This window comes from Eptatretus burgeri, chromosome 15 (assembly GCF_056783735.1).
Source record: "Eptatretus burgeri isolate ZD-2024b chromosome 15, Ebu_testis_v1, whole genome shotgun sequence".
In the NCBI taxonomy this organism is placed as follows: Eukaryota; Metazoa; Chordata; class Myxini; order Myxiniformes; family Myxinidae; genus Eptatretus; species Eptatretus burgeri.
Window position 1 is genome coordinate 14,009,393 of NC_140975.1, and position 12,789 is coordinate 14,022,181.

General features: G+C 34.6%; 1 protein-coding gene across 1 annotated transcript in view; it reads right to left on the minus strand.

Annotated features, from left to right (window-relative positions):
* The window catches only part of LOC147011567 (neuronal growth regulator 1-like), a 28,997-nt gene extending 16,409 nt beyond the window's left edge, over positions 1-12,588 (minus strand). Inside the window, exons 1-4 of the mRNA XM_085857042.1 lie at positions 12,415-12,588; positions 3,920-4,351; positions 833-1,111; positions 176-460 (exon numbers count right to left, since the gene is read on the minus strand). Coding sequence (XP_085713168.1) covers positions 176-460; positions 833-1,111; positions 3,920-4,351; positions 12,415-12,472 — 1,054 coding nt within the window. The 5' untranslated portion in view covers positions 12,473-12,588. The remainder of the gene's footprint in view (positions 1-175; positions 461-832; positions 1,112-3,919; positions 4,352-12,414) is intronic.
* Positions 12,589-12,789: the final 201 nt, after the last annotated feature.

The window sequence follows — 12,789 nt, forward strand, 5'->3', positions numbered from 1 at the left end:
ACAATAAACGTGTTCTAGTTTTGACCTGAACTCTTCAAAATAGAAGAAGTTAAATAGAACTGAGATTTACAGGGTGAATGGAAGGGTGGGATCAAACAAAGCAAGAAGAATGAGGCACATAACAAGGAGACTGAAGAGAAAATGAAAAACCACAAGACCTCCTCCAGTGCCTTACAGAAGGGGATGTCGAAGATCACGTTCCCCGTGGTGGTTCCATCCTTGTTTTTCACCAAGCAGGTGTAGTTTCCTTCTGGATCATCTTCTGTACGGTTTAAAAAACTCACATATCGTATCTTGTTTTGATCCATTGCAACCACTGTGGCCTCTCCCTCATTAATGAGGTGTCCCTGTGGGTTCAACCACGTGATATTTGGACTCGGTTTGGCCTTGGCCTGACAAAGCAGGCCCCAAGAGGTGGATGAATTGAAGTCTGACTGGATCCTTAGGATCTTCGGATGTACTGTGTGACCAAATAAATATATATTATAATGCACCAGAGAATATCATCGACAATCTTACTTCACAGTACAGTACACTCAAACACCACAAAATAAACAAAACAATACTTACCAAAATTCTTCATCAGATGATAATTAGCACGTCTGTTTTAAAATTACAAACTTGATCCAATATAAAATAGAAATGTTTATCCATCACAATGAACGTCTTGAACGTTCGACATCAACTATGCAAAAGAGACAAATTTGAATATAAATGAGATCCACAGGGTGAACGAAAGGGTTTGTACAAACAAAACAAGAAGAACAAGAAGAATTAGGGATGAGCAGACCGACGAGACAATCAAACCACAAGACCTCCTCCGGTGCCTTACTGGAGGGGATGTTGAAGATCACGTTCCCCGTGACATTTCCGTACTTGTTTTTCACCAAGCAGGTGTAGTTTCCTTCTGGATCATCTTCTGTGAGGTTCAAAAAACTTACATTTTGTATATTGTCTTGATGAGTTGTTGTACCCACTGTGATCTTGCTTCCAACAACGCGGAACCCAAGTGGGTTCAACCACATGATAATTGGGCTCGGCTTGGCCTCGGCCTTACAAACCAGTCTCCAAGGATCCAAATCTAAATTTATCTTCAGGATTTTCGGACGCACTGTGGAACCACAGAAACACATCAATTCAAGGTACTACATTGTGTTTCATCAAACACTGTGGGAAAGTTTATGATTTGGTGAATTAACCCTTTAATAGTGTTATTGTTGATTAAAATCTGAAACATATTCGTGTAAACGTGTGGAACCACATCGTAAACTACCGAGGATGTTCCCGATTATTCTGTTTGGTTACAACTTGAGATTAACTGCAGTGAACTTGTTAAAATTTACATTTTTATCCTCACACGTTTATAATTTTTATGAACAACTCATGTTGTTGTGGTTGTGAAATGTATTAAAAAGTAAGGAACTCCTTTAATGGATTAAAGTGGTGAGTAAGTACATGGGAATTTACAAGAGCAGTTTACACGAGTTACCTGCACTGTAACAACTTGATTCAGGTGTGAAAGGATTAAAATGAGGAAGAACGATGTAGATTCCATTATATAACACACCTCTTATGGTTAAAACTTGCTTGAAGGGTTTCTTATACGAAACAAGATGTTTCATGTCGTGTAACGAGGTAAATAAGAGTGATTCACTCATTGTGAGATTATAAACACTTTATAAACGAGTAGGGCACCCGATAAAACGCACCCCCCGCCACATAATGCCTGATCCATGAGAACATGTCGGGCTCAATAAATTTTTTAAATATCATGCTATACACTACTATATCGTATTTGACATGCCTGGTGTTGGCTTAATGGTTAGGGTGGTGAGCTTGTTCTGAGGATCCTGAGTTCAAATCCCACTTGGCTGTTGAATTAATACCAAGTGGGGTTGACTCTGCCTGTCATCCTTCTGAGGTTTGCAAAATGAGTGCCAGCATGCTGGTATCCTGTGTTGGAGTGGCAACCTGTCCAAGATTGTGTGCAATATCCAGGGAGACTGCTGAGGCAGCACCAACGCTCAGCACGGAGTATGATCTCCCAAGGGATGGATGGATGGATTGCTTTTGGCCCAATCTCTCAATGGTGAAGAATCACTTGAAAAATTATTGAATCCGCATACGTATTATCATCAAAATTAAATCAATTCGTCCTTATCAAATACAAAACATGTCCACCAAGATTCATCTGATTCGTCTACTACTTTTGAGATATCCTGCACACAAACAGACAAACAAACAAACAAACAGAGCGGGGTGAAAACATAACCTTATTCACCTGTATTAGCAGAGGTAATAACACATTCAACCTTCATTCTTGGTAGTTTGAATATTTAAATATAAAATATGTCAGGTCTTAGTGGCAAAGTGTTCAAGGCAACGAACTATCTGCAGTTCAGTGGGACAACATACAGTATATAGACTGTTATAAGCAAAGGGATGAAGGAATAAGAGGAGAACAGAGAGAGAGGGAGATGGACATGGACATGGACATGGACATGGAGATGGACATGGACATGGACATGGACATGGACATGGACATGGAGATGGAGTTAGAGATGGAGATGGAGATGGAGATGGAGATGGAGAGGGAGAGGGAGAGGGAGAGGATGAAGCTCATGCGGCAGGTATTGCGATTTTTCCTCCTCGTTGGACATGCTGATTATGTTTAGAGTTTGGGATTTCACCACATAGAGGACAGATACAGGTGTTACTGTCCCAGACTGTCGAGTGCCTGAAATTCAGTATGTCACGAAACACAGCAGTGAAGATCAGGGTTGTGGTTAGTTGTGGTGTTTTGAGAAGATGGGCCTTCATTGATGTGTTGATCCTGACACATCTACTCTACTTGACATGGTTTATATGTTGTGAGATTCCAACCATTCTCGAGAGATGGAGTAAATGGAATGGAATTCAAGCTGATGATCAGATTTCTGACCTTTTCATTGGAGTATAGACGATGTTATCTGTAATGATAAATACATGATATTTCATGTGATTGGACCTGAGTTTATCCTGGTATTTGATTTGAAAGAATCTTCTTTCAGACAATTTTTGGGATGGGTGTGGTTTGACCATCATTGACCATGTATTTATTACATACACAAACATGGCGGAATTTTTCCCCCAACCTTAACTTATTAAATAAACTCAAGTCCATTCCATTTTTTCCGCAATCCTCTTGCACTCCGATTACCTCCTTTCTCTCTTCCTCTTATCAATAAAAATGTATTCATGCTGCGAAATGACCCCCAAAAATACATATCTCGCCTTCCCCCCAACAATCATGCGACTACCAAAGGTGAAGGACAGGTTGAACACAGCACACAAAGGATCAGTGACAGTAACACAGCAGGATGTGAGAAGATTGGCACTGAATTTGATTCCACGTGGGCAAGTCATATAAAACAAGAGTCAATACTGATGAGAACGACCTCTTCCTTCGCAGGTTATAGAAGTCAATGTCCAGTAGAAAGTTGGTACAGATGGTAAGTTAAGAGAAATGGAGAATTGATGAATTTGGTACACAAGTTTTGGAAGGAAACACCAAGTAAGGCTTTTTTCATTTTCTCAAGCAAATTCAGCTTCAGTGAAGTCATTTGAGGGGAGATGGGGTCGAGAGGAAGAACCAACACCAAAATCTTCATATTTATTATTTCACTGTATACAGTCAATTTTGCAACAATTCAACATAAATATTAAATTATATAAAATATGTGCCATTTATGTCTCGTGTTCAGAATTATTTATACACTATGAATATCAACATGCAATTGCTAATTATGTTATTGTTATTCTTATTCCTTTTGATATTATCATTATGACTAATTACTTCGAGAGCATCAAAAATTACAAGAAAAAAACAAGAAAACATTTCGATGGTAATTTCAAGTTGATGTTCTTTACAATTACTCACCATCGACCTGAAGCTTTGGACGTTTTGCGTGACGTGATTCAAATCCCTCCTCTCTTCCGTCGGAATTTGTCCATTGAAACCGACACACGTACGTCCGCTCATCCTCCATCCTCAGGTCTCTGATCTGCAACGACCCATCACCTGAACTGGGGTTCCCTACAGGTTCGATCCTCCCTTTGAAATCATAAGATGTATACTTCGAGGAACTGTTATAAACTAAATTTAGTTTTGGGTTTTCCTTTATCAATTTATCTTTGACGAACAACAGATGTAGATTACTGAGGGTGTTTTGTTTGCTACATTCAAACAGACAGGGAAGAACCACATCCTCGCCTCGAAAACCGATCACATTCCTTTGTGCACAAAGTTCAATCTTGATTCCTGCAGGTTTAACCTCAATTGTACAGTTATACGTGTCCTTGGTTTGTGATCCTGTGGGAAATACAAACAACATCAGACCTTATATTGATAATCACCAAGTTGGTAATTCTGGAATATCAGTAAACAAGTAACACAATGGTATAAAATAGTTAAAACCCAAAAACTAAGTTTAAAAGTTTAATGTCTCATTGACGGAAATGTGTTCAAAACGTTCAGATATCATGAAATAGTGAAAAATGTAAAGACAACAAGCAGGTGAGGATTTTGCCCAAAGACAAAGTTTCTGAAGATTCATCTCAAACAAAATCTCTCAATGATGACATATATATATATATATATATATATATATATATATATATATATATATATATATATATATATATATATATATATATATAGATATATATATATATATATATATATATATATATATATATATATATATATATATATTTATATATATATATATATATATATATATATATATATATATATATATATATATATATATATATAATATACATAGTATGAATGTAATGTGGAGAGGAGGTGAGTTGGCAGGATTAATGGTTATTCAGAGTGTGGGAAGACTACGGATAAAAGGGAGTGAAGTTGAGTGTAATGAGGTGTCCATGTAAGGTAGGGAAAAATTCTGCCATGTTTATGTACATAATAACTAGATGGACAAGTTTTCCACTTTTCAATCTCTTCCAATAGTTGTGCACACTATGGATCGGTTTTGTGTGAAAAAGACAATTGTGTTCTACAAAATCATATTAACGTTTAAAATGGGGAAGATGGCATGGGGTCCTGGATGATAATAAAAGTAACAAGTAGAGGAACATTCAACGTACACAGCCACCATGTCAAATAAATAAATAACAAATCCTCCTGCACACAACATTGCCGGGGCACCTTTAGCACCTGGCGATGCCGCTGTACAGCACATGGAGATGCTAATGGGAGCGAGTGGTGTACTACTGAGGTAAATGTGTAAAAATGATAATTAGTTTATGTGTATAAATGTACGACTGAGGTAAATGTGTCCAAATGATACTTACTTTATGTGTATTAATGTACTACTGAGATAAATGTGTCCAAATGATACTTAGTTTATGTGTATCAATGTACTACTGAGATAAATGTGTAAAAATGATACTTAGTTTATGTGTATAATGTACTACTGAGGTAAGTGTGTAAAAATGATACTTAGTTTATGTGTATTAATGTACTACTGAGGTAAATGTGTAAAAATGATACTTAGTTTATGTGTATAAATGTACTACTGGGATAAAAGTGTCCAATTGATACTTAGTTTATGTGTATAAATGTACTACTGAGATAAATGTGTAAAAATGATATTTATTTTATGTGTATTAATGTACTACTGAGATAAATGTGTCCAAATGATACTTAGTTTATGTGTATAAATGTACTACTGAGATAAATGTGTAAAAATGATACTTAGTTTATGTGTATTAATGTACTACTGAGATAAATGTGTCCAAATGATACTTAGTTTATGTGTATTAATTTACTACTGAGGTAAATGTGTAAAAATGATACTTAGTTTATGTGTATAAATGTACTACTGGGATAAAAGTGTCCAATTGATACTTAGTTTATGTGTATAAATGTACTACTGAGATAAATGTGTAAAAATGATATTTATTTTATGTGTATTAATGTACTACTGAGATAAATGTGTCCAAATGATACTTAGTTTATGTGTATAAATGTACTACTGAGATAAATGTGTAAAAATGATACTTAGTTTATGTGTATTAATGTACTACTGAGATAAATGTGTCCAAATGATACTTAGTTTATGTGTATTAATGTACTACTGAGGTAAATGTGTTCAAATGATACTTAGTTTATGTATATAAATGTACTACTGAGATAAATGTGTAAAAATGATACTTAGTTTATGTGTATTAATGTACTACTGAGATAAATGTGTCCAATTGATACTTAGTTTATGTGTATAAATGTACTACTGAGATAAATGTGTAAAAATGATATTTATTTTATGTGTATTAATGTACTACTGAGATAAATGTGTCCAAATGATACTTAGTTTATGTGTATAAATGTTCTACTGAGATAAATGTGTAAAAATGATACTTAGTTTATGTGTATTAATGTACTACTGAGATAAATGTGTCCAAATGATACTTAGTTTATGTGTATTAATGTACTACTGAGGTAAATGTGTTCAAATGATACTTAGTTTATGTGTATAAATGTACTACTGAGATAAATGTGTAAAAATGATACTTAGTTGATGTGTATTAATGTACTACTGAGATAAATGTGTCCAATTGATCCTTGGTTTATGTGTATAAATGTACTACTGAAGTAAATGTGTCCAAATGATAATTAGTTTATGTGTATAAATGTACTACTGAGGTAAATGTGTCCAAATGATAATTAGTTTATGTGTATAAATGTACTTCTGAGATAAATGTGTCCAAATGATAATTAGTTTATGTGTATAAATGTACTTCTGAGGTAAATGTGTCCAATTGATAATTAGTTTATGTGTATAAATGTACTACTGAGGTAAATGTGTCCAAATGATAATTAGTTTATGTGTATAAATGTACTACTGAGGTAAATGTGTCCAAATGATACTTAGTTTATGTGTATTAATGTAGTACTGAGGTAAATGTGTCCAAATGATACTTAGTTTATGTGTATTAATGTACTACTGAGATAAATGTGTAAAAATGATACTTAGTTTATGTGTATAAATGTACTACTGAGATAAATGTGTATAAATGTACTACTGAGATAAATGTGTTCAAATGATACTTAGGTTATGTGTATTAATGTACTACTGAGGTAAATGTGTCCAAATGATACTTAGTTTATGTGTATAAATGTACTTCTGAGATAGATATGTAAAAATGATACTTTGTTTATGTGTATCAATGTACTACTGAGATAAATGTGTAAAAATGATACTTAGTTTATGTGTATAAATGTACCTACTGAGATAAATGTGTCCAAATGATCCTTTGTTTATGTGTATAAATGTACTACTGAGGTAAATGTGTCCAAATGATACTTAGTTTATGTGTATAAATGTACTTCTGAGATAAATGTGTAAAAATGATACTTAGTTTATGTGTATAAATGTACTACTGAGATAAATGTGTCCAAATGATAATAATTAGTTTATGTGTATTAATGTACTACTGAGGTAAATGTGTTCAAATGATACTTAGTTTATGTGTATAATGTACTACTGAGGTAAATGTGTCTAAATGATACTTAGTTTATGTGTATAAATGTACTACTGGGATAAAAGTGTCCAATTGATACTTAGTTTATGTGTATAAATGTACTACTGAGATAAATGTGTAAAAATGATACTTATTTTATGTGTATTAATGTACTACTGAGATAAATGTGTCCAAATGATACTTAGTTTATGTGTATAAATGTACTACTGAGATAAATGTGTCCAAATGATAATTAGTTTATGTGTATTAATGTACTACTGAGGTAAATGTGTAAAAATGATACTTAGTTTATGTGTATAAATGTACTACTGAGGTAAATGTGTCTAAATGATACTTAGTTTATGTGTATAAATGTACTACTGAGGTAAATGTGTCCAATTGATACCTCGTTTATGTGTATAAATGTACTACTGAGATAAATGTGTCCAAATGATACTTAGTTTATGTGTATAAATGTACTTCTGAGGTAAATGTGTCCAATTGATACTTAGTTTATGTGTATAAATGTACTTCTGAGATAAATGTGTCCAAATGATAATTAGTTTATGTGTATAAATATACTTCTGAGATAAATGTGTGCAATTGATAATTAGTTTATGTGTATAAATGTACTACTGAGATAATTGTGTCCAAATGATAATTCGTTTATGTGTATAAATCTACTTCTGAGATAAATGTGTCCAATTGATACTTAATTTATGTGTATAAATGTACTTCTGAGGTAAATGTGTCCAATTGATAATTAGTTTATGTGTATAAATGTATAACTGAGATAAATGTGTCCAAATGATAATTAGTTTATGTGTATAAATGTACTTCTGAGATAAATGTGTCCAAATGATACCTAGTTTATGTGTATAAATGTACTTCTGAGCTAAATGTGTCCAATTGATACTTAGTTTATGTGTATAAATGTACTTCTGAGATAAATGTATGCAAATGATACTTAGCTTATGTGTGTAAATGTACTTCTGAGGTAAATGTGTCCAATTGATACTTAGTTTATGTGTATAAATGTACTTCTGAGATAAATGTGTCCAATTGATAATTAGTTTATGTGTATAAATGTACTTCTGAGATAAATGCGTCCAAATGATACTTCGTTTATGTGTATCAATGTACTACTGAGATAAATGTGTCCAAATGATCCCTAGTTTATGTGTATAAATGTACTTTTGAGATAAATGTGTCCAATTGATACTTAGTTTATGTGTATAAATGTACTTCTGAGATAAATGTGTCCAAATGATACCTAGTTTATGTGTATAAATGTACTTCTGAGATAAATGTGTCCAAATGATACCTAGTTTATGTGTATAAATGTACTTCTGAGATGAATGTGTCCAATTGATACTTAGTTTATGTGTGTAAATGTACTTCTGAGATAAATGTGTCCAATTGATACTTAGTTTATGTGTATAAATGTACTACTGAGGTAAATGTGTCCAAATTATACTTAGTTTATGTGTATAAATGTACTACTGAGATAAATGTTTCCAATTGATACTTAGTTTATGTGTATAAATGTACTACTGAGATAAATGTGTCCAATTGATACTTAGTTTATGTGTATAAATGTACTACTGAGATAAATGTGTCCAAATGATACTTAGTTTATGTCTATAAATGTACTTCTGAGATAAATGTGTCCAAATGATAATTAGTTTATGTGTATAAATGTACTACTGAGATAAATGTGTCCAAATGATAATTAGTTTATGTGTATAAACGTACTTCTGAGATAAATGTGTCCAATTGATACTTAGTTTACGTGTATAAATGTACTTCTGAGATAAATGTGTCCAATTGATATTTAGTTTATGTGTATAAATGTACTACTAAGATAATTGTGTCCAATTGATACTTAGTTTATGTGTATGAATGTACTACTGAGATAAATTTGTCCAATTGATACTTAGTTTATGTGTTTAAATGTACTTCTGAGGTAAATGTGTTCAAATGATACTTAGTTTATGTGTATAAATGTACTACTGAGGTAAATGTGTTCAAATGATAGTTCATTTGTGTGTACAAATGTACTTCTGAGATGAACATATCTAAATAATGCTTAGTTTATGTGTACAAATGCACATCTGAGGTAAATATGTTCGAATTATACTTAGTTTATGTCTACAAATGTACTTCAGAGGTCAATGTGTGTGAAAGGTACATGCAGCACATGGAGACAGAATGATGAGGGAGTGGTGTACAATAGTTGATAGATTAATTGCGTTACTAAGATAAATAAATAATAATCATAAAATATTTAATTTCTAAATAAATTGGCTAATGGCATACCTAATCCATCACCGTTTCATCCAAATCTGTAACTTTTTGAAAATTAAATAATTAATCGAAAAATTAAATAATTAATAGCTCAATTGTTTAATCAAAAAATAAAAATACCCTTTATAGCAAAATCACTTGGTCACCATCATGTCCAAGTAATCAGCTTCCTATCTCAAAAGATGCCTGAGATATTGCTCAGATGAGAAAGAAAATAAATAAGCAATTAATAAATCAACAGTAATAAAGTAATTAATCAATGAATTAATTAAAGAAAAAAAAACACTTTTTTGTTAAGGCAATTGTTCACTATTGTGCCCACATTTCAGATATTCAGAGATATCGCCCGGACAAACAAACATTCAAAAAAACAAGAAAGATGTCGTGCATAGAATAATACTTGTGAGATACAAAAAACTAATTTGACCTTAAAAATAATTGGTGGTTGAATTAAATAAAAGAATATGTAACTCCTCTTCAAATTTCAAGTCAATTGAATGAAAATTGACAATTTTAGAAATTTAGCCGATGTTGTCCTTTTGGCCGATGTTGACCTCAAGAATAATTGGCGAGTTAAAATCAGTGACCAGAAATATAAATTCTGTTCAAATTTCAAATCAATTGGATGAAAATTGAGGATTTTAGAAATACAACCATAGTTGTTGACCTTTGGCCGATATTGACCTTTTGGCTGATGTTGACCTTTTAGTCGATAGTGACCTCAAAAGTAATTGACTTGTTTTATTCAGTGACCTGAAATATAAACCCTCTTCAAATTTCAAGTCAATCGGATGAAAATTGAGGTTTTTAGAATTTTTTATATATTTCTTTTTATATACGTTGTGGAAGCACGTATGAGAGATAACACGCAATGCACAGCAAGGGGGGTATGAGACAAGAGGGGCGGGAGAGGTAAGGAAAAACAGTGGGGAACAGAGATATTAGGAGATCTGTGGAAGGGAGAGGGATGGGCGGGGAACATGGGGTATAAAAGATGGACATTACAGGACTTTCAGGAAGGAAAGCAGGGAATTTGAAGGAGATGGGTTTGGGGTGGATTAACGTGGGTAGAAAATATCGAAGTTTTGGATGGGGGAAGATAAGAGGTGGTGGTGAACAGCTGTTTTTGAAGGCCTAGAGGGAAGAATAGGATTGAAGAGAGTGTGGGAGTTTATTTCAAAGGTGGGGAAAAAGAGGAATAAAAGAGTGAAGCTGAGTGGTGATTCGTGATTTTGGTAGTTTTCCCAGAAGCGGGTTGTTGGCGGACCATGAGAGCCCTGTGTAAATATGGGGGGGGGGCCATATCACAGACAGAGCAGGGGATGAGACCCACCACATATAAACATGAGGAGGGAGTGGAGGGAAAGCCGCAGCCAGAGGTATTCCTGGAGGTGTGGGGGAGTGAGGACAGTGCATGGAGAGTGAGGAATAGAGTCTTTAATGAAGAGATCAACTCCTCAACCAGGACGAGGCTCAGGTCTGTCACACCAGAGGAGGGAGTAATCAGGTAGATATAGTAAGGAGTCAGAGACTTCTTGAGGGAGGAAAGTTTCTGTTTGACAGATTATGTCTGGTTTGGCAGTGGCAACCTGCATGGAAAGATCTGTCAGGTTTTAGTGAAGGCCCTGGATATTTGAGGTCTACACTGTTAATGAAGAGGGAGGGAAGGAGGCGTTGGGTGCAGGGGATGGAAGGGGAGGGGGAGGGAAGGACAAGGGAGGAGGGAGGTAAGGAGAGTTGTTGAAAGAGTGTGGGGGATTGCATAGAACTAAGGGAGGGGGCCGGAATAGGAGGAGAAAGGGTTCTGTGGTTCTGGGTTGAGGTACAGTGGGGAGTAATGAGAGGGGGAGAGTGATGAGATGGATGAGAGAGGCCAGGGGAAGGTGGCAGCTTTGTGGATGTGAGAGGGGGGCTTTGAGAAAGGTGAGTGAGGGGGGGTGAATGGATGGAGAAGGGTAAGTCGGGAGAGTTGATGGAGAAAGGTGAGGGGGGAGTTTTTGAGAAAGGTGAGAGGGAAGCTTGGAGGGGGAAAGAGTGTGATGGTTGCTTTGAGAGGGAGGGGTGAGAGGGGTGAATTGGTACCGAAGTTGGAAAAAAATAACTATTGATGGAGAACGAACATTCATAGCAAACTGGGTTTTTTTATTTTTAGTTCAGAAATGCGACTAAATACCACCTTAGTTGTTGAACTTGGGCCTATCTTGACCTTTTATTCTCTGTTCTTCTCAAAAATAATTAGCTGTTTGAATTCAGTGACCCAAAATATAAATATTCTTCAAATTTCAAGTCAATCGAATGAAAATTGACAATTTTAGAAACATGTCGACCTTTTTGTCCCATGTTGACTTCAAAAATAATAGGCCTCAAACTTATGGTGAACTCCACCAGGTGGTGAAGATTTGTGAAGACCTGTTTAAAATTGTGACCTTTAAGCGGTTGACAAACAAACAAACAAAGAAACAGACAGAATAACGCACACAACCAACATGGCAAACCAACCAACATTCTTTGATGGCAAATAAACGTTTGCACAAAAGGGTTTTTGGAGGAAAGTAAGAAATGTAACAAATCACTTACTGGTTAGCACAGACCCCGAGATCATCATCAGCAGAGTGGGATAAATGAGAAAGATCATTGTCGGGAGGGAAAATCAGATCCTCGAGTTGGTGCTGATATGATATTAGAACCTGAGGTCAGAGACTATGAACCAGCACCGAGTTCCAGATCCTGATATCAAACACTCCCGGTAACACCAAGAGTACTTGTGGATATTTCACTTCCCATCAAATCAGAACGTTCCACAATCTCCTCCCACAAGGGGCTGGATCCTCAACGATATCGATGAGATTTGAGACAAGAGAGTAAATGATAATAAAACTGCAATTATCCCTCATGGACACTCAATGTTAACTTGAATGATTTCCCTCATTAAAAAAAAATGTCGAACAACCA